This window comes from Musa acuminata, chromosome BXJ1-7, assembly GCF_036884655.1.
Source record: "Musa acuminata AAA Group cultivar baxijiao chromosome BXJ1-7, Cavendish_Baxijiao_AAA, whole genome shotgun sequence".
Classification (NCBI taxonomy): Eukaryota; Viridiplantae; Streptophyta; class Magnoliopsida; order Zingiberales; family Musaceae; genus Musa; species Musa acuminata.
In genome coordinates this window covers 42,618,124-42,639,231 of record NC_088333.1, presented here as the reverse complement: position 1 = coordinate 42,639,231, position 21,108 = coordinate 42,618,124, and the positions used below count along the sequence as shown (strand labels likewise).

Sequence of the window (21,108 nt, the reverse complement as noted above, 5' to 3'; positions counted from 1 at the left end):
AGTAATTATACATATATTTATATATTTATATTTAAGTGGGTTAAATCGTTTAATAATGACTAAATGGTATTTATTCTTAAATAAAAATCTCATCCAATGTTATTTGTGTGATTAACATTTAATTAAATTTTACCTGAATGAAAAGAAATCATTGGTTTTGAATTACTATAAATTTCATATCGTTTAATATTAATATGACATCTATGCCCATTTAAATTTGTGACACATACAGATGTTCAATATACATTTGTAAAAAGAGGATTAGTGTTTTTTTTTTTATAGTTCGAAGGAGATAGATATATGGTGGAAATCTGATCTATTGTCAGAGAATCTTTAAAGAAGATCTATGATGAAGTCGTAAAGGAGAAGATTCTCTTGATAATAGCAATGATGAAGTAGTAAAAGAGAAGATGGTAGATCTATGATAGCAACAGTGATTCACAAATCTGGAAAGAAGAAAAATGATAGCAGCAGTGATTCATAAATTTTCCACAAATCTGGGCAGGCGACGGATTTGACTTTGAAGTGACCAAAATTTGACGCATTCGAAGTAGAACATACGCTATAGGGAACGTCGTCACTCACAGTAAATTGTGTGAACGACGCGGGCGCAATGTGATGGGTTCGTAAGGAACGGCTGCAAGCGCGGAGACGTCTATAAAAACCATGGGAGGATTGAAGCCCGTAGGAGTGGCGAATACTTGTGTTGCAAATGGCTACTTGTTCCTCTTACTCCGCGGCAGCAGGCGAAAGGAGCGAGGTGGGAGGCACGAAGAAACCCTTCCGGGTGTTCTTTATCCCCTTTTTTGCCTCGGGCCACATGATCCCTATGGTGGACCTCGCCTGCCTCTTCGCAGCCCGCCCCGGCGTCGAGCCCACCCTCGTGCTCACCCCCGCCAACGCCGCCCTCGTTCGCCCCACCCTCGACCGCTCCGCTGCCGCCGGCCGTCCCGTCGGGCTCCTCCTCTTTCCGTTTCCCTCCGTCGGCCTCCCTGACGGCGTCGAGAACCTCGCCACCGCCCCTGCCTCCGAGTCCTGGCGCGTGTACAAGGCCGTCGACCTCGCCCAGACCGCTCACGACGAGATCCTCCGTCGCCATCGCCCCGACGCCGTCGTCGCCGACATCCCTTACTGGTGGACCACCGCCATCGCCGCCGACCTCGGCATTCCCCGCGTTACCTTCCATGCCGTCGGGGTGTTTCCCCAGCTCGTGATGAACAACCTCTTCCGCTTGCGATCGGAGATCCAGGAGCGTCAGGTCGTCGCCGTCCCGGATCTGCCGGGCCGGCCCATCGAGATCCCGCGAGCCGAGTTGCCCGAGTTCTTGTTGGAGCAGAACCACATGAGCGACACATGGGACCGGATGAAGAAGGCGCAGCTGACCTGTCACGGCGTGGTGGTCAACACCTTCTACGGGTTCGAGCCGGAGTACTGTGACGACTACCGTCGGGTGGATGCCCGGCAGGCCTGGTTCGTGGGACCCGTCGCGCTTGCCTCATGCGGCGGCGTCGAAAGGGGTGGTGGCACGGCGGCAAAGGAGGATGGCGGCCGATGCATGGCATGGTTGGACACGAGGGAGGAAGGGTCGGTGCTGTTCGTTTGCTTCGGGAGCTGGTGCCACTTCACAGCGGCGCAGCTCAGGGAGATGGCAGCGGGGCTGGAGGCGTCGGGCCAGCTGTTCCTCTGGGCAGTTAGAAAGGACGGGGACGGCTCCGAGGAAGAGAGTAATTGGATGCCGGAGGGATGGGAGGACAGAGTGGCCGGGCGAGGCCTGGTGGTGAGGGGGTGGGCGCCGCAGGTGGCCATCCTGGGCCACAGGGCGGTGGGGGCGTTCCTGAGCCACTGCGGGTGGAACTCGGTGCTGGAGGCTGTCGCGGCGGGGAAACCGATGCTGACGTGGCCGCTGGTGTTCGAGCAGTTCATCAACGAGAGGCTGGTGGTTGAGGTGGCGGGGGCAGGGAAGCGGGTGTGGGAGGGGCAGCGGAGCGTGGCAGAACACGAGAAGACTGTGGTGCCTGGGGAAGCAATCGCGAGGAAGGTGTCCGGGTTCATGAAGGCGGGAGGGGAGGGGGAGACGGCAAGGAAAAAGGCCATGGAGCTGTCAGTGGCGGCGAGGGCGGCGGTGGCGAAGGGCGGATCATCGCACCGGGATCTCGATAGCCTGATCGACGAGCTGCTTGCCACCCGCGTAGGGAACACACAACAGGACACCCCAGCGATAGAAGTTTGACCTAGTCGTGAGCCGAAGCTTCCGTTATCATCCGATCTGTCAAATAAATTTCATGTGGTCTCTCTAATTCTACAATGTCCAATCTTTGTTGTATCAAATAAATGTCAATTTAAGTTTCGGCCACCCAATCTGATCGTGAAAAGTGACCTAAGGAATATTTTTAATGCTTTCGGTTTCTCTTGGCGACGGGAATGTTTTTGGTGTTTGATGTGTTTGAATAAGACAACTCAAGCATCTTATTCATGGATATAGATAAAATTTTATCAAATTATATTTATTTTATATTTATTTTTTTTGCTATATTTTTTTTTATTATTAATCTCTTTTTTTTATATATATATTTGATTTGACTCTCCGTCTTTAACCTGCGGCCAGGAAAGGAAAGAAAGCGACCGAGTTTTTTTAGTTTCTTTCGAACTTCACATGTTCGCAATGCATATTAATGTCAATTCATTAAATTAACATAAATATGAAATAATTAGATGGGCTTTAGAGTTGGATCATTGCTCTGATGGATGACTCTGACGGCAGGTATATATCCACAGAAGTCTTTGTCTGATGGATGACTCTGACGGCAGGTATATATCCACAGAAGTCTTGTTTTATTGTTTGGTATCGTATCTCAATATGTTTTATTGTTTGGTATGGCATCTCAATCACGATGGGTAGTCTAGATCATAGTATAATTAAGATGTCCAAAGAAAATGTATAAATATAAAAATCATAATATTATATAATATTATATTATAAAAATTTTAATATTAAAATCTGAAATCAAATAACAATATATATCTAAATTTACGATGTGTATTTTTTTTTTTTATGTGGCTCGCCTTTCTCTGATAATAATAATCAGAATCCAATCATGTCTATAATATATCTTTTCTAATTAGATAGGATCATATAATCTAACACTCTCTCGTTTAGTCCATTAATTAGTAAATTAAATAAAATAAATTTTATTTAAAATTAATTTATCTAATTAGATTTTAAATTTTAAAAATCATTTATATGTGCACGAATTAAAAAACTAGATCAATAAGTCTAATAAATATAATAATACTATATTAAATTTGACTAGCAATACGAGTTAAATTATCAATGTCATACTTCCTTCTATGTACTATAACCCTATTAGCTTTTTTTTATACAGTCCAAAATGACCCATATAATTTATCTTGTCAAGATAATTATATCATCACATTTAACCATAATATGTATCTACATAAATGTGAATCGAATAATAGAAAAAAAAATAATTTAAAATACATTAGCAAGAATGTCAATTATAATGTCTACTCAAATATGTATTACCATATGTTTTATGGGTTTCTCATAAATCCAATCATAAGAACATATATTTTTTTAAATATTTTAGGCTATAAATCTAAATGAATGGATTAGCAAGTAATATAGTTAAACTTAAGTTATTAATTGATATTAGTTATTTCTAGACTCTTTTTTCTAATCATATACTTTATACTACAATACATAGAGTTATAATAGTATTTGTCATTCTCAAAGAAAAAAACTAATGTGATATATCAAAAAATATCTTCAATGATTTGACAATTGAGTCTAATCACACTAAGTCTTAAGTTAAAAATTTATAATCATAAAACTTGATTCTTGGCATCAAAGCCTATTATAAAATCAACTTCTATAATTAAAAACATAATAATATATTACTTTATATTTTTTCTTATAAATTATCTCTCCAATTGATATAAATATAAATCATAATGTGGACTACCTATTATTGAGGTAATTTATAGAATCAACACTTGAAACACTATCATTTCAAGTTGATCTAATTTCATATATATATATATATATATATATATATATATATATATATATATATATATTTGATGATATAATACTTCGTCACCTTTAGATATCTTATTATATTCTTTATAGTCTTTTAGTATTTTCATTCTCGGATAACTCTAGTATATAACCAATATTTTAACCGTAAAATTGATATATGATCCAGCATAGGTTTGAGCATACAATAAACTTTCAACGATGCATAGATAAAGAAAAATAAAATATTTTTCTTTATTTGATTTTTTCTAAGTCATTAAAAAATATTTATTTTGATTAAAATTTTTTACTTTTATCATTTGTTGTACAAAGTTTTATACTTAATCTCTCCGAGACTCGATCAATTATCTTTTTTAAGAGAATCCTGATAATCCTTAAAATATATTCTTAAATATCTCAATACTAATAATATAAGATGTATCATTGATATCAACTATTTTAAAATCCTTATGAAAAATTTGTAAGCTCAATATAATAAACTAAGATCACTATTGACAAATAAAATATTATCCATATATAAGACTAATATAATAAACTTTCTCTCATTGATCTTTATATATAAATATCAATTAATAATATTTTATTTAAATATGAAAAATATAATGATATTAAGAAGCTTTATACCATGGAGGCTTGTTTAAGATGATAAATAGATTTTTTAAATTTGCATATCAAATTTTATATATTTTTATTTTCTTTGTGAATCGTTTAGATTAACAAATATAAATCTATATTCTCAATTAGAAAACTTCATTTTACATTCTTATAATATAACTCAAAATCATAATGAGTTAATTTTTTATCATGTCATTCGATATTATTTATTGAATTATATTTATATAACATATACTTTTATAATTATTAGATAATTCAACGAGTTCTCAAAAACTATTATGATTATTGATTTTAACTCTTCTTTTATTATATTATATCACTTTTTAAAATAATTATTTTTAATAACTTATGAAAATAATAAGAGACCCTTTTAATTCCTATGTTATGTGTAGATATATTATATAATGATTAGAAATGTTAAGTCTTCTTCCCTTCGAGATATTATCAAAACTGTTGATTATGATTATTTTACAAAATCATTAACAGTGATATCAATATTATATGTGAATTCAATAATATTATTTTGTTATTTATCTTTATCAAATCATTTAATAATTTAAGTAATAACAATATCTCAAATGATAAAAGAGTATCAAAATTGTATCTCTTGAATATCAAAATTAAATTTTAATATTTTCACTCTCACTGATTTATTATTTTTTTAAAAAAATTTATATTATCATATTTAATTATTCATATACTATGATTTGGACAAATAAATATGTATCCTTTCGAATTTTTATGAATAAATAATAAACTATCTAAAATAATCCTTAAATCTAATTTTTTTTTCATATGAATTGATGATTCCTATCTATATAAGATATTTCTAAATATATAAATATCTTAAGTTAAGTTTTCTATCCATCTATAACTTAAAAAAAATTATAAAATTAACTTACTAGAAATCATATTCAAGATATATATAATTATCCTTAAAACTTCTTCTCACAATAATTTGAGTATAAAATAATAATCTATCATGCACAGTGAGAGTTCGATATCTTACCTTTCAGTAATCCTATTCATATCATATTTATCACTAATATTTTATTTTCTAAAAAAAATAGAATTATGAACGGATTAATGTAACAATCATAAAATTTATCTCAGAAAGACAGATAGAGAGATTTGGTGCAAACACCCTTGCAAGACCCACAAACTGCTCCATCTCATCCCTCGGATGCTCTAAATAGGGTGAGCAAAGAGAGGAAAAGGTTGGTGATATCGAGATACAGTGCTACGGCAGCCCAGATGTATTCATCGTAGGAGTAGCGTTTGATCAGGTTATCGGTATCGTAGATTATGTATCCGCAGAATATGACCGCAGCTAGCGCTCCATAAATCATAGCAGAGATCCTTCCCATGGGAAAAAACACCTGAAGACACCATGCAATCACATGAGTCTCATAGAATGCTCAGTTTCCATGTAGTCACGTATGCAATGGCGGCCAACAGTACCTGGATGAGAGCAAACACCATCAGTATCATGACGGCAGAGAAGAGGAAAGGGCCGAGGAAGCTGAAGTCATGGCCTTTGGAAGCAGCCCAGAAGGTGTAGAGCGTGAGGCTCACCACCACGACTGCCGTGAGGATTACTGATTCGAGAATCACCTTCCCTGCGCAGCGAATTCGAAACCAAGTCTAATCTCTTCGGTGTGCCATCAGCAAAAAAATGACTTTTTTTTTTTTTTCCTCCCCCCCTTAAAATGAAGCAGGATTTCCAATAAGAATAAAGGAAAGGAAGGGAGGGGTGAGGAGTGAGACTACCGCTGGTGAAGGCACACGTCAGTCCAACTGCGAAGCTGATGGATACCGTGAAGACGCCGAGGAGAAGGAAGTTTAAGGGGTGCTTCTGGTAATAGTAGTACAGGGGACACAACACTGCCACAATTCGAAGCATATCCCGCAATTTCGAGGCGATTATTGCTTATTTTTGCAAGTAAAATTAACAAAATTAAGGAGAAATAGAAGGTGGGTGGGAAGAGGGAAACCTACCGATGAAGGGAAGGATGATGAGGAATATGTAGAGGCCGAGGCCGGCGCCGGAGGAGACGAAGAATCGGGAGACGGGGGGAACGGAGACGACTACGGCGGCCACGGCGACGGTGAGCAGCATCTGGACGGCCAGTATGGTGTAGATCTTGCGGATGAAGGCCCACCGCAGCTGCGGCGGCTCCAGCATCATGGGATACAGCGGCGGCGCCCCCGCCGCCTCCACGTCCCTGCCCTTCCAGTACCCCGGCCGCGCCCACATTCTCTCCGGAACCCACCAAGCGACGACGAAGCGATCGAGTTGTTCTCCGAGGGATACCGCAAGCGCTTCTTCCTTTCTTCGCGGGCGGGCTTGCTTAATAACAGTCGGGGACGGGTGCGGGCGACAGAAGGGAGGAATGTTCGAGACGAGTGTGGATGACACGTGGCGACTTCGGAGAAGCATTTTTAAGTAAAAGTTTAAGAGAGTGGAGTGTTTAAACCCGTTTGCTTCTAGCAGCAGCGAGACGCTTTGTGATTCGTGCGGATGTCGAGGACGGCGGATGATGGGCAGAGAGGCGTTCGTTTCGACAGAACGTATATTCTTACGGTGGCGTAGGAATATACTTTGGCACGGCCACAAAGAGATGCATCATGAAATTGATAGAAAGGGATAGTTTTATCATTAGTCATATCCAAAGGGATACCACTTCATAAATCATCGAACGCGAATGAGTATTAATCGTAATTAAGTAAACAACATGATTAGATAAGTATTAATATTTTTAAGTTCACAATCGTATTTTATTTTTTTAAATTATTTTCTTATTACTTTAAATTATTTAACTCACTAAAAATGAGCATTTATATGACATAATTTCCATGAAAATAGAAATCAAGAAGGATCTACACAAGATTTAGAGTCGATAATTACAAATCCGTGATGGTTGCATCAATCTTCGATTCGTTGGAAGTTGGATGAGACTTGTATCTGAAAGAGTAGAATGCTCAAGATGAAGTCTCATACACGTCTTTACGATGGGACCCACACACACGAATAATAAAGCATCTTGTTCGTCGACACAAGGAACAATCAACGAGGAATGGAACCCAGAGGCAAAGTGGACCCAACTTTTTATGGGATTTGTGACAATTTCGCAGGAAAAGAGAGGCAGAGTGTCGAAATCTCCGGAGGAGGAATCGAATTAGTGCGAGCCTAAGAGAAAGAGAGAGAGAGAGAGAGGGTGGGGGAGATATTGTTGTGATGTGACCCGCGTCTTGAAATGAATCCGACCCATCGTGTTGGATTAATCTAATTTTAGGGGTTTATGCTCATTTTGATAACTCTATTTGAGGTAAATTGATTTAGAGATTTAAGATAATTATATATTATCTTATATAGTTAGTTATGTTTAGTGTTTCGATTCTTATTCTTAAAAAAATTATATTGATATTTCTATAGTTACGAAAGTGAAACTTCTTAGTTCATTTATCCTGACAACGTTAGTTTTATCGATGAAAAAAAAAAAAATATTCAGTAGCTCGTGACATCATTGGTGGCAAACAATAGTGTCATTAGCGTTGATGCCAACGTAGTTGTTTAGCCACCTCCGATGACGATAAGGTCAACTCTCATCACAACGCCACCCGCCTCCAAGAGGAGCACGTCACAAATCTCATCACCGTCACCTTGCACCGCTTTACATATATGTTGACATGCATAATTGTCGAGCGGCAACTACATCGGTATTGATGCAGATGGTGGTAACCAAGGTTTGCCGTACCGGACTGTACCGCCCGGTACGGGCGGTACGTACCGGTCCGATAGGCCAGCGATACGCGGACCACTCCGTACCGTACCGACACTGTAGCAGTGTACAGTGCTCGGTACACGTGAGTGTACCGCTCGATACACTTGGGTGTACCGAGCGGTATACCGTACCGTACCGGTACCGAGCCCGGGTCGAAACGTCGGTACGGTACGGTACGGTACAGCGAACCTTGGTGGTAACCACCTCATCGTTGACCTATTGGGTGGATCCTAATCTTGACCTCAGAGCTCTTATCGCTCTCCTCACTGCCACGTCAATTCTAGCATCATATCTCGTCAAGCGACCCTTTTGTCACTCTGTACCTTCGTCGACATCGACATAGTTGATAAAAGTCACCCGACATTTGCATCAACATCGACGTAGATATAGAGCGACGCGCACTCGACATCTGCGTCTGCACAGATAGATGGAGGGACTCGAGGATGGTAGGGTAGAGGCCACAATAGATAGTAGACGTGGAGGCGAGGGTGCCACTAATGCAAAGAAGAGATAGTAATGGCCACGATAAATGAGGTAGAAGCACTAGCGGAGGTAGAGGTAAAGGAAGATGAGGAGAACGATGGTGGAGGTAAACATAACCTTGCCACTATGGTAGAGCTGAACATAACCTCTACCTCCGTTGGCACTTCTACCTCATCCATTGCAATCGTCGTTACCGCCTCTTCGTCATCGACGACATAAGCAAAACCCTCGCCTCACCATCTGTCATATGTTGTGGCCTCCACCCTATCGTCCTCAAGTCCCTCCACACTGACGCAGATATAGAGCGGTAAAAGGGTTGCTCGGTAAGAAGTGGTGCCGAAATTGATGCGACAATGGGGGGAGCAACAAAAGCTCTAACAACCCTAGCTTCGGGTCAAGGCTGAGATTTATCTAATGAGTTAGCGGTGTGGCGGCTACCATCATTGCTATAAATGTCGTCGTGGCTACTACCATCTACATGGACATCAACATGGTGTTGCTCAACAATTATGTGAACATCGATGCAAATGCAAAGCAACACGGGGTAGGTGATAGTAAGGTCGATAGTACGCTCCTCGTGGAGGCGATTGGTATCACGGTGAGAGTGGATCTTATCATCGTCAAAAGTGGCCAAACAACTCTATCAGTGTTGTCATCTACCACCACCAACATCGTTTGTCGTAAAATATTAAAATTATATTTTCGTCATTTGTTTTTATGTTTCCGTAAATAAAACTAAAATCATTAGGATAAATAGACCTATATGTTTCACTTTCATAATTAAAAGAGTGTCAATGTAATTTTTTATAGGGTAGAGATCGAAACGCTAAAGATAGCTAACTATATTGGGTAATATGTAATTAGCCCTATAGATTTAAATAGTTTTGAATGAATTAGATTTCAAGATGAGCTTCCATTTATTTATAGTTATTATCCTTGAACCCAAAAAAAAAAAAAAAGCATATTTATGTGGTGATCGGTTTTTAGTTCTTGATAATTAATTTTTCTTTCAATAATGTGTATTTGATTTCTTAGTAAATCTATTTTCTTTCCTATGAGTCCTAATTACAGCCGGACCTTTTCTTTTTTATAATACAAAACGATGATTCACTCAATAATTTGCAAGGGAGAAATAGAAAATTTTGGAATAGTCCGGATGAGATGAAGACGCACAATTAGCATTGCCGAGGGCATCACTCACATTGTTCCATGCACCTTTACCAACATTATTGCAAATCAAGAAATTTCTATTTTTAATTAGATTTTGTACTTGCGTTCAAATATCATAAGCGAAGTCGAACCCGATGTCATTATTTGTCCTATATCTTGTAGTTTACCTCGGCAAGAAAAAAGGAAGTGTTTTCCTTTTTGATGAGTAGCCAAATTATGATGTATTCATCTCAACTTTAACTTGTTCGTAGTGGCAATGGTTATCTTATTATTCAGATAAGTCAGTAATAGAGCATGATGCATTGGTATCTCTGTAATCCACATGTCTCTGTCGTCAAAGATGATGTTAAGATCATGTCAATCTAGTCATTGGCACTGGAAGATGTTAATTGTCATTTTGTCGTATGATTCATGATATTAGAAGATATCATTTATCACCAACAATTTATCTATATTCTTTTAATTTTGAGCACATCAATTATAAAGAAACTCGTTTCTATCCCAAATTCCAAAATGAGATATCTTTCCTTCTTCCAAGGGATTTTGACTTTTTATCTATTCTCCATAAAGAATGTGATCTTATTCTCATTCTCCTTTCGGGAGAACTCCTCCAACATGAAAGAGAGATTCCACCTCTAATTCACTCAAAATCTCTTCTTTAAGCATTATATGAGTATTATGGATCAACTATTGACACCCATCTATGTTTGACTCATAAGTAAATCTCCAACGATCTGTGATCGACAAAATATATTATGATCAGATGGATAGAATCATATAGTATAAAATTGAGCCTAGATAGCTCCATCACAATCATAAAGACCATATATATATTATGTCAATTGTTTTTTTTCTTGCCATCGTATTTTATAAGAATTGAAACTTAGGTAAGTGTTTTATCAACATGTGTAGCAAAATAACATATCTAATTTAGCTCTTTCATGTTTACTATAACTAGTTATTTCGGTTTTCTATTGGTTTTTTTAACTATAACCTCAACTCTATTCATTAGTTTGAACAACGAACAACATACAACTTATTTGAAATGAATTGAATGAAAAATTGATAAAAATAAATATTTCTCTGAGATTCGAGATATTCTATGGTTCTTTCTCACATCAATTGCCAATTATTGGTCATTGAGATTCACGGATAATTCAGAATCATCCATCGATAGAGGAGATGTGAGAAGGTGTTTGAGCTCGTAACGATAAGTGGGATAGATTTACCCTACTAAGCGAATAAGTTTGAGAAGCTATTATATAAGACATTAATTCTGCTACCAATTAGGGAGGAAACTTAATTCACTTAGACTAGAAGTGATATGGAAATATTTGGTCTTATAGTAGCTCAATACGTGATAATCCAGTTAGTAGTGAGAGGATATGACCATCAATAAAAATAAAAATATTTCATTTATGAAATATTCTCATTCATTCATTTGTTATAAAAGACTATCTTATGCATATTAATTGATATCGATTATAATTTACTAAGATTAGTCCACCTTTGTTAGCTACTGAGAGTGTCGAGAGAACTATACGGAGAAACTTATTCGATCTTTATCTTTGTTTGCACCTGAGTTTAAGTGACCATCTAGAAATTTTTTTTTCTAGTCATATCAAACTTTTTTGCATATACGATCTTGAACTAAGTCAAGTCGACTTAAGCATCATGGATATTTATTCTATCAAAATATTATTCAGATCCAATTACAAATTTGAAGGACATGAGAAAAACCAATTAATACCCTCATAAATTTGCTAATTTAAATATTTTTATTTTTTTTCTTGATAAAAAAATCTTAGCGGCCATCGAAGAAATCTCATCATTATCATGCATTTAATTGAATTTTCTTTTACTAGAATCACTACTTCATGCCTTCCAAATCATTTACTGTCACGAAGCTAAAAATGTCACCAACCAACCATTCATCGAACCTTATGATATGGATTTTTAAGTCCCAACAAAATTATTAAGATCACGAATCGACATTCTTTTACAATTAAACTAATTATTAATATATTTCTTCGTTTATCTCAAGCATGATTTTTTTGTATTAGACTAGACTCCATGTCTGTTTTTGGCTTCCTATAATATAGGACTCATGGAAGGGTTATATATTCACATCTCTATCGTTATTGTTATGAAAGTAAAACATATAATCTATTTACTCTAACAATATCAATGTTACAAATGAAAACATAAAAATTAAAATTAAAAAATAATTTTAACATTCAAATTAATGGTAATGAATTATGACACTACTAAAAATCACGAATAGTTATTGTTGACGAGGAAAACAATACCATGTTATTTGATCACTTCATGAGAAACACGTGTCCCCAATTCCTCAGGATTGGTCGATTTGGATTCTCTTCTTCGGTCAATACGTGCATGTTATAGAGTAACGAAATCAATGGAGATGAGGAGCTGTGGACGCCGTTTGTTGCGGAGAAGACATCTATAATATGCTAAAGATAACAAGGCCTATTTAATTGCTATTTCACGGCTATATTTCGCGGTCTAGTCGAATAGAATCTCCTCAATAGCTTCCTCGATTTTGACTTTTGACTATCATTTACGAGAAAGAGTTGATGACGACAACGAAGACGAAGCTGAACCAATTCATATTGCAGGCGTATCTAAGAATTGTGCAAATTTACCCTCACCACTCTTTGTGTTTTCGTTCCTCCTCGGTTCTCATGGCATGAAGAGCTTGCTGCCGCACTCGCATCGCCATGCCTCCGGGTAGTACTCGAGTGGAACGCTTCGGCCCGGCTGGATCGCCACGTGAACCGGCCGGCAGGGGAAGCACCGGCCGCAGCGAGCCCGGCAGGTAGGCGGCGACGACCCAGGGCCGGCTAGTCGCCTCCGAGCTACCCAGTTCTCTCTTTCCGAAGGCCTCAGCCCTGTGTCTCCCACTTCCTGAGCAATTCCTACCAATGCACTCCCTATAAATCAACATCAGACGGGAACCAAGTGGTTAATAGAGCTAACATGACTACAGAAAAAGGATAGAAATGGTTTTATGATGATAGAGCACTTCATGAACATTTTTCAGAGAGCACTAATGGCTGCTGGTGACGAAGAAGCAAGATTGGTGATGAAGGTTACGGCGTCGGTTTCTGGTTGATCTTTTCTCCCCTTTGGGAGGCACTAAGAAGATAAAAGAGGGGTCAGTTGTTGAGAGCATTGAAGGATCTATTATGGATAACCTTGAACCACGAGGATATCGGAAGGAAGTGGCTACCTGGTGAAAGCAAGAAAGATGAGATCTAGAATACGAACACGCATGCAAGGTGGGATTTTTTTTGGAGCTGAAGGCATCATAGTTCAGCAGAGACGTAGCTAAAGAGAGGAAAAGAGAGATCGTTGAAGAAACTAGAAACAGAGAGCGGAAACGGGATGTTGGCTTTGGTCAGTACTCAGTACTCTCACCGAGAGCTACGGCAAGGACGAAGAAGACGATGGCAGCGGAGAGACGGCGGCAGCGGTGGCGCAGAACGCCCATTGTCGAGTTCTTCGGACCGATCACGGATTCAGAGAGAGAGAAAGAGAGACGGGGATGTCAAGGGAGGCGGCAGAGGTAGGAGTTCTTTTCATGCTTGGGAAGCAGTCCTGCAGTGAGCATTGGCGAGAGAGAGAAACAGAGATTTCTATAAACCATTTCTTGCTCACTGTACTGCATCCTTGCCTCGTTGGTTGCCTACTTGCTTGGTTTTCGACTAATCTAACATGATGTCCTTGTTTGCTGCCAAATATGAAACGTAATATGATGTTCTTGTTTCCTCTCCAAGTTGAGATGAGTGTGACAAAAAGAAAGCTGAAATGAGCGTGTCAGAACAGAGTAGAGTTTCATCAATTCAGTGGCGACGATTTTGTTCGCAAACTATCGCGTTGTGGGACCAAATTTTGATGGCAAAAGGTCAAGTCGGGTGTGGCATTGTCTCTTCCGATTAAACCAAACCCTATAAAGTTAGATCCTTATCATGTCTGTCCTCTTTGAATCCATGAAGGCCAAAAAGCATCCTATATTATGCTTACATGACGACTATAATTTTGTTACTACTGAGTCATCGATTTATGCCAACGTTTACTTCTCTCCAGTTTCTCCATTAGCTTCTCGACTCTCATCTTTCTATGTTGAGACAAGTAACAGGGGAAGAGATGTGTGTCAGACGAAAGCCAAAGCAGTATGCATCGCCATGAACGAGGTTTCTTGTTGGAGGCGGAGAGGCCAGCGAGAATCCATGTCTCGCCAGGTGAGAAACAATCATTCTCGTGGAGGCAACAACAGCAGCAGAAAACCAGATGAGTGGATGCCTCGCAACTCGCAAGAAATGTATTGTTCTACCGAAACAGTAGCCTGGGTGAAGCTGATGTGTACGGTGCGAGAACGAGCAATATAGGATTCCCGCTGCACGCTACCCCATTTCCGAAGCCAGTTCGTGTCCCATCTCTTATTCATTTCGCTGTGCGGACGAATCGAGTGGGGTTGCGTCCCGAGTGCTGTCGCCTTTGACGGTGGCGTTGTGGCAGCGGCGAGGGGGGGGGAAGACAGACTCCTTGAACGGAACCGACTTGAAGAGAGAGGCGGAGGAGCTGTAAAGAGCTTTGACTCGCGCGGGTGTGTGCACGTGGATACTCTGTCTCGCACGGCCTCGACAAGTCAGATGGAGGATGAGAGGGAGCGCATGTGAGGGAGAGAGAAGAAAGAAAGGTCGAAGAATTATTGAGCCCCGTGTGGGGACGTCGTCTTCTTTTGGTTTCAGACAGGAAATGAAGTGGCAAACCCGAATCCACGGTGACAGGACGGCTAATTGAATGGCGTGGGACCCACGCCCCCAGGGTTCGCCTGCTCCATGTGAGAAGGCAGGAGGACTCGTCCGCCCACGGTATGCGATCAATCATTGTACGTGCTTCAAATGTCCATCTCATTCGAGTGTGGTTCCATTCAGTTCCTAACGATGATGATGACAACGCATGGCTAAGTCACCGCGGCGAGCTGAAGATGATACGTGTCGTACGTACCAAAAGGGATGCAGCTACGTATTTGATGTAGGTCGCAAAGTATACCTTGCACAGTTTGGTACTGTGCCTTCTGCTCCGGTCCTATCACTCGAACATTAAATGCACAGATTGCAATCTCCAACCTACGTAGTCGTATTGCGCTCAACTTCTACAGACTTTGCGTCGATCGTTCATGCGGAGGTAGGGCTACATAAAGCCTACGAGGACATGATGGAACGGAAGAATGCAGGGTGTGTATTGACCGACTCCATGGCAACTCAAGCAGAATCCCCTTCCCACCGTCGACCACACCTTATTAGAGCTACCAAAACTTCGAATCTGCAGAGGACGTCAAACAATGCAGCGGATTCCTCCCGGTGCAAGCAGAGCGACGTTGGGAAAGAAGACGCAGCGCTGTTGCATTCTTGCCCGTTAGGTCTCAATCCAGAATCACAAACCCTGTCGACCAGCTGATCCGGTTGCTAACATTGAAGGAGAAGAAGAAGAAGAAGAGTGGGCAATAATGGTGGACAGCGGAGAAGCGGAAGCAAACAAGACGGGGTGTAGTCATTTCATGGGGGCCTTTCCTATCATATTTTGGCCACACCTGAAGGCTTTCTTCTCTCCTCTGTCCGCGTCGGGCCATATCTCCTTTTCGTACTCCATATGATGCTGAAGGAGAAAAGCCGCTGCTATGGGCACGGAGGACATCCCAGAAGACTATCCATTATCACTCAGTATTCCTTCCCGCCATAAACGATGGGTTGCTTTCTTCTTTCCATTTTTGTTGAAATGTGAAACCCTAAGGCGATTGATACAGGTCTCCCCAAGCACAGAACTAATTGTTTTTCTTATAGATAGAGTGCTGTAATTTTCTTATAGTTATTTATTATATATATATATATATATAATGAAAGAAACAGTGATTAACTGCTGCAAAGGTTATGCAAATAAAATGTGAGCGGTGCAAATTCCCCACCTAACCTCAGAAAAGGCCGAAGGTCACATGTTTAACAGTCTTTCGTCCACAGAGAGAGAGAGAGAGAGAGACGGGTCCTTCCCAACACGAAGCCTATAATGTGATGAGGGAAAAAATATTGTGTGACGAAAGGTAGTAGTAGATGAGATAATCACGAGAGACCAACGGATGATTAACGTGACAGACGAACCCACCGACGTTGGCATTGGTTGGTTGGTTCCGGTGCGAGTTCTTGTTACGAGGGAACAGCGACAAGAACATTAATTTTGCCTTCGATGTGAGGCAAATTTACCGGTGCGTGATCCGATGGGTTCGCAAGGGCGGGAAGGAGAGGTCTATAAAAACCATGGGAGGATTTGAAGCCTGTAAGAGTGGCGCATACTAGTGTTACAAATGGTCACTTCTTCCACATACTCCGCGGCAGCAGCCGAATGGAGCGAGGAGGGAGGCAGGAAGAAACCCTTCCGGGTGTTCTTTATCCCGTTGTTTGCCTCGGGCCACATGATCCCTATGGTGGACCTCGCCTGCCTCTTCGCAGCCCGCCCCGGCGTCGAGCCCACCCTCGTGCTCACCCCCGCCAACGCCGCCCTCGTTCGCCCCACCCTCGAGCGCTCCGCTGCCGCCGGTCGCCCCGTCGGGCTCCTCCTCTTTCCGTTCCCCTCCGTCGGCCTCCCTGACGGCGTCGAGAACCTCGCCACCGCCCCTGCCTCCGAGTCCTGGCGCGTGTATAAGGCCGTCGACCTCGTCCAGACCGCTCACGACGAGATCCTCCGTCGCCATCGTCGCCGACATCCCTTACTGGTGGACCACCGCCATCGCCGCCGACCTCGGCATTCCCCGCGTTACCTTCCATGCCGTCGGGGTGTTTCCCCAGCTCGTGATGAACAACCTCTTCCGTTTCCGTTCGGAGATCCAGGAGCGTCAGCTCGTCGCCGTCCCGGATCTGCCGGGCCGGCACATCGAGATCCCGCGCGCCGAGCTGCCCGAGTTCTTGTTGGAGCAGAACCACATGAGCGACACATGGGACCGGATGAAGGAGGCGCAGCTGACCTGTCACGGCGTGGTGGTCAACACCTTCTACGGGTTCGAGCCGGAGTGCTGTGACGACTACCGTCGGGTGGATGCCCGGCAGGCCTGGTTCGTGGGACCCGTCGTGCTTGCCTCATGCGGCGGCGTCGAAAGGGGTGGTGGCACGGCGGCAAAAGAGGATGGCGACCGATGCATGGCATGGTTGGACACGAGGGAGGAAGGGTCGGTGCTGTTCGTTTGCTTCGGGAGCTGGTGCCACTTCACAGCTGCGCAGCTCAGGGAGATGGTAGCGGGGCTGGAGGCGTCGGGGCAGCCGTTCCTTTGGGCAGTTAGAAAAGACGGGGACGGCTCCGAGGAAGAGAGTAATTGGATGCCGGAGGGATGGGAGGACAGGGTGGCCGGGCGAGGCCTGGTGGTGAGGGGGTTTGCGCCGCAGGTGGCCATCCTGGGCCACAGGGCGGTGAGGGCGTTCCTGAGCCACCGCGGGTGGAACTCAGTTCTGGAGGCGGTCACGGCGGGGAAGCCCATGCTGACACCTGCCCTGATCCCATTGATCCAGTTGACCTGTTGGTTCCATTGATCCCATGATACAAGACACCTGCCCGGGCCGAACAACGTTGTCGCGAGCATTACCGTGAACCGCCCGCATCAGCCCATTAGCAGTCCTATACCACAACATCCCACGGATCAACTCCGAGGATTTGGCCCAAGATTTGGGGACATTTGAGATGAAAATTTTAATCACATGTCAAGATGGGTGTTTAGTATCTAAAACATTTCTCCAGAAAAAAGGAAGATAATTGGACAGCATTACATTGTGCACACCAAATCTTATTTCAACCTTTTAGACAGCGAAATCTCACCGGACCGTCATAAGTGACAACCATGGACTGGCCGTTAGTTGTCTATATAGTATTCAATGCTGCCGTTGTCAACTACTATCAGTTCCCGACACGGCATCTGTGGCCTCCCGTTCACACTGAGTCATCCATAATAAACCAAAATCCGCTGCGCGTTCACACGATGTGCTATGTATACGATTTTAAATACGAGTAATTTACTTATCTGAGCCATGTGTGGGGTCCGCATCGTACCCACCCTAGGCAGTAGGGTAATCGAGGAGGCACTCAGACACTGTGTTCGAGTAAAAGGCGACGAACCAAACGCCTGTAATCCACGGAATGGTGCTAAAATGGGTAGATAATAAAGAAAAAAGATTTGACCATGACTCACAGAATCATGTTAAAAATGGTACATGTTGAACAAAAAAGATGTGACCATATCAAAAGGTCATAATCTGAATAAATCGCATGCTCGTAATCCATACAATCCAAAAAAGGACCCCACAAAAAGCCGCCAAACCAGCTGGTACATTTCGGTTCTCAATTATTGGTGGGACCCAAGACACCGAGGTCGGGTTCGCGTTCACACGGAGAACCAAAATAAAGTCATTTATCGCCCCGAAATCCCACCAATTACTCCAATCAAATTAGTGCAAGAGAATGCGCCCGATTTGGTTTTCTTCGCGTTGTCAACCATTTGCCGCACGTTGTTGGTAGGTAATTAAACCGGAACGCGAGGAACATGTGAACGCTTTTGTTGGGGTGTCAACGTGCGTGCGGCAACCGAGGCTACATTTTAGATCCGTCACATATGGTGACACTTGTATTCTTGATCGCCATACACGCTGGCTAATCACTGCCGGCGCGAATCTCAAACATCGTGATCCTCCGTCAGTGGGTATGAACTAGAGAGGATCGCGACTCAACCTTCCTTGTCATCTCTTCTTTGCCGATTGGTTTTACATACACTTACTTTCTCTATAAAAGTCATAGCCAACGAAGGTACGCCTTCAGGTAAGACAGAGGGAGAGAGAGAGAGGAATGGAGACTTTGTTTCAGGTAATCTATTTTCTGAGGTCCTTTTTCCCCTTCACCATCGTCATAGCAAATGAAGCATGTGTAATTTGAAGTGATGGGAAGAATGAAAACCCCACTGTGGTGATGCTTGATCTAATTAAAGGAATCAAATTCGTGGGGGTTCATTTCAGGATGGCAAGGAGGAGGTGCTGCAAGCGTGGTTTATGGACGATGGTGAGGAAGACCAGAGGCTTCCCCATCACTGCGAACCCAAGAAATTTGTGTCCTTGGACAAACTTGCAGGTTCTCATCGTCGCTTTAGCTTCATGAACTTTCATCTCAGATTCACACTTAGGCAGCCAACTTGCTGCTAGAGGAGGTCGATCAGCTTACTCTTCCCTCCACAGATCTGGGAATCGTCACTTGGCGTCTCAATGCCGAGAATCACGAGAACGACGAGGATCTGAAAAAAATCCGGGAAGCCAGAGGCTGTTCTTTCGTGGTAATTGATGAGCTTCCCCTCTCCCTTTCTCTTTCTTCTTTCATCAAGAAGAATCACTTCGCGGATAGCATAGACTGGTGATTCACTCGTTGATTCTCTACAGTACACCGTTGATATGCATCCGGAGAGGTTGCCAGATTACGAGGCCAAGTTGAAGAGCTACTTTCAAGAGCACCGGCACACCAACGAAGAAACCTCTTACTGCCTCGAAGGGAGTGGTACAGAAACTCAACCTCTTTCATGTCCTACCTTTCCCGTCAGTTTGGCGCATGGTTATTACCTTATGGTTTCTTTTGGTGTAGGGTATTATGATGTGAGGGACAAAAATGACTGCTGGATTCGGATAGCACTGAAGAAAGGAGGAATGATCGTCATACCTGCTGGAATCTACCATCGTTTTACGCTGGACACAAGCAACTACATCAAGGTAAATAATATACAACATGTGTCGCTCGCTCTCCTTGGATTTTACGTACTTGTATATATTTTGTTTTCGGATGATACGAGATCAACAACCAAAGAAGCACAGCGTCCTCCTCCTGATCTGTTCATAAGCATGTCCTGCACTCTGCTACCGTATAAAAGAATCTTCCTTTCCTGATGTTTGGTTTTGTACCCTAAAAATGAAGACTACTTGGAATAGAACAGTGATAATGTTGTCTTGATTTTGTAGATAGATTCCTTTCGCTTTCGAACAGAGCATAGATATATAATTTCTGACGGATCAGAGAGCGAAGGTTGATGTCAGAGTCGCCTGTGCTACTTCTGATGTAAAATATTCTTTGCAGGCAAATCTATTCTTAACCAAGCCAGTAAATTCATCATCAGATCGACCCGGTGATGAGCTTTCTTCGAGGTATCATCAATAATTTATTTTTTTTATTTATTTTAATATTTATTTACTTATATTTTCTGAATACTTGTAGGAAGGAAACCTTTGAAACGTTTTTGAGGAAGGAAACTGATGAGCTTGGCGTCGAAGCTCGGTAATGGCGATGCAGCTAAACTTATCACCCACATAACGAGCAGTAGATGATGAATAAGAAGCATTTTCATGAATTTTCTTGAAGTTGATGTCAGCTCTGCTAATCTATATTTCTTTGTTTTTCTTGTCAATACATATCAAGAAGTATTGATGTCATATGAGCATTGTAATATAGCCGTCGAATAATAATAAATATTTATGAATATTATATAATATCCAATTAGTCTCGTATCGAAGGGGAAGATTAAGATTAACTTATAATGATCTGATAAGTATACTACTATCAAATTCAACTTAAATATTTTGATCAGTGATTTAGACCAAACGAAGTTGATAGGCCAATTAGCATATCAGACCCAGTAATGACATTTGGTATCAGAACCTAGCATTTGGGCATGATGAAAGGGTTTGAGAAGGAAAAAACTACCCGTAGACGAAGTCAGATGACTCGTCACGACATGGAGCCATTATTGGGGTATGTCTCACATGTACTGTACTAGGGTCTTATCTGAGTTATAATTGGAACATCCTTGATTAGTCCCACATCGAAAGTGGGCAAGATTAAGATTGACTTATAAAGGTTTGATGAGTGTATTATTATTAATTTTAGCTTAAGTATTTTAGTCAATGG

The 21,108-nt window shown here is 41.7% G+C and overlaps 3 protein-coding genes, 1 non-coding gene and 1 pseudogene across 4 annotated transcripts; 3 read left to right on the top strand and 2 right to left on the bottom strand.

Annotated features, from left to right (window-relative positions):
• Positions 1 to 627: 627 nt before the first annotated feature.
• Positions 628 to 2,358, top strand: LOC135679557 (probable UDP-glucosyl transferase 73B6). The gene has a single exon (XM_065193432.1). It carries the CDS (start codon positions 713 to 715, stop codon positions 2,228 to 2,230), a length of 1,518 nt encoding a protein of 505 aa, XP_065049504.1. The 5' UTR covers positions 628 to 712; the 3' UTR covers positions 2,231 to 2,358.
• Positions 2,359 to 5,744: 3,386 nt separating this feature from the next.
• On the bottom strand, positions 5,745 to 7,047 carry LOC103992838 (protein LIFEGUARD 2). The gene is made up of 4 exons (XM_009412710.3): positions 6,671 to 7,047; positions 6,443 to 6,556; positions 6,134 to 6,291; positions 5,745 to 6,051 (listed from the first exon to the last, which is right to left on the bottom strand). Exons 1-4 carry the CDS (start codon positions 6,927 to 6,929, stop codon positions 5,845 to 5,847), a joined length of 738 nt encoding a protein of 245 aa, XP_009410985.1. The 5' UTR covers positions 6,930 to 7,047; the 3' UTR covers positions 5,745 to 5,844.
• Positions 7,048 to 12,725: 5,678 nt separating this feature from the next.
• LOC103992839 (uncharacterized) lies at positions 12,726 to 13,900 on the bottom strand. Its single transcript, XR_010515402.1, has 2 exons — positions 13,552 to 13,900; positions 12,726 to 13,064 (listed from the first exon to the last, which is right to left on the bottom strand). It is a non-coding gene; the product is annotated as an uncharacterized LOC103992839 (transcript).
• A 2,517-nt stretch (positions 13,901 to 16,417) lies between these two features.
• Positions 16,418 to 18,059, top strand: LOC103993027 (probable UDP-glucosyl transferase 73B6; annotated as a pseudogene).
• An 820-nt stretch (positions 18,060 to 18,879) lies between these two features.
• Positions 18,880 to 20,692, top strand: LOC135679556 (acireductone dioxygenase 2-like). The gene is made up of 7 exons (XM_065193431.1): positions 18,880 to 19,032; positions 19,182 to 19,293; positions 19,398 to 19,492; positions 19,596 to 19,710; positions 19,795 to 19,919; positions 20,281 to 20,348; positions 20,419 to 20,692. The coding sequence occupies exons 1-7, from the start codon at positions 19,015 to 19,017 to the stop codon at positions 20,480 to 20,482; spliced, it is 597 nt and encodes a 198-aa protein (XP_065049503.1). The 5' UTR covers positions 18,880 to 19,014; the 3' UTR covers positions 20,483 to 20,692.
• The last annotated feature ends 416 nt before the right edge of the window (positions 20,693 to 21,108 follow it).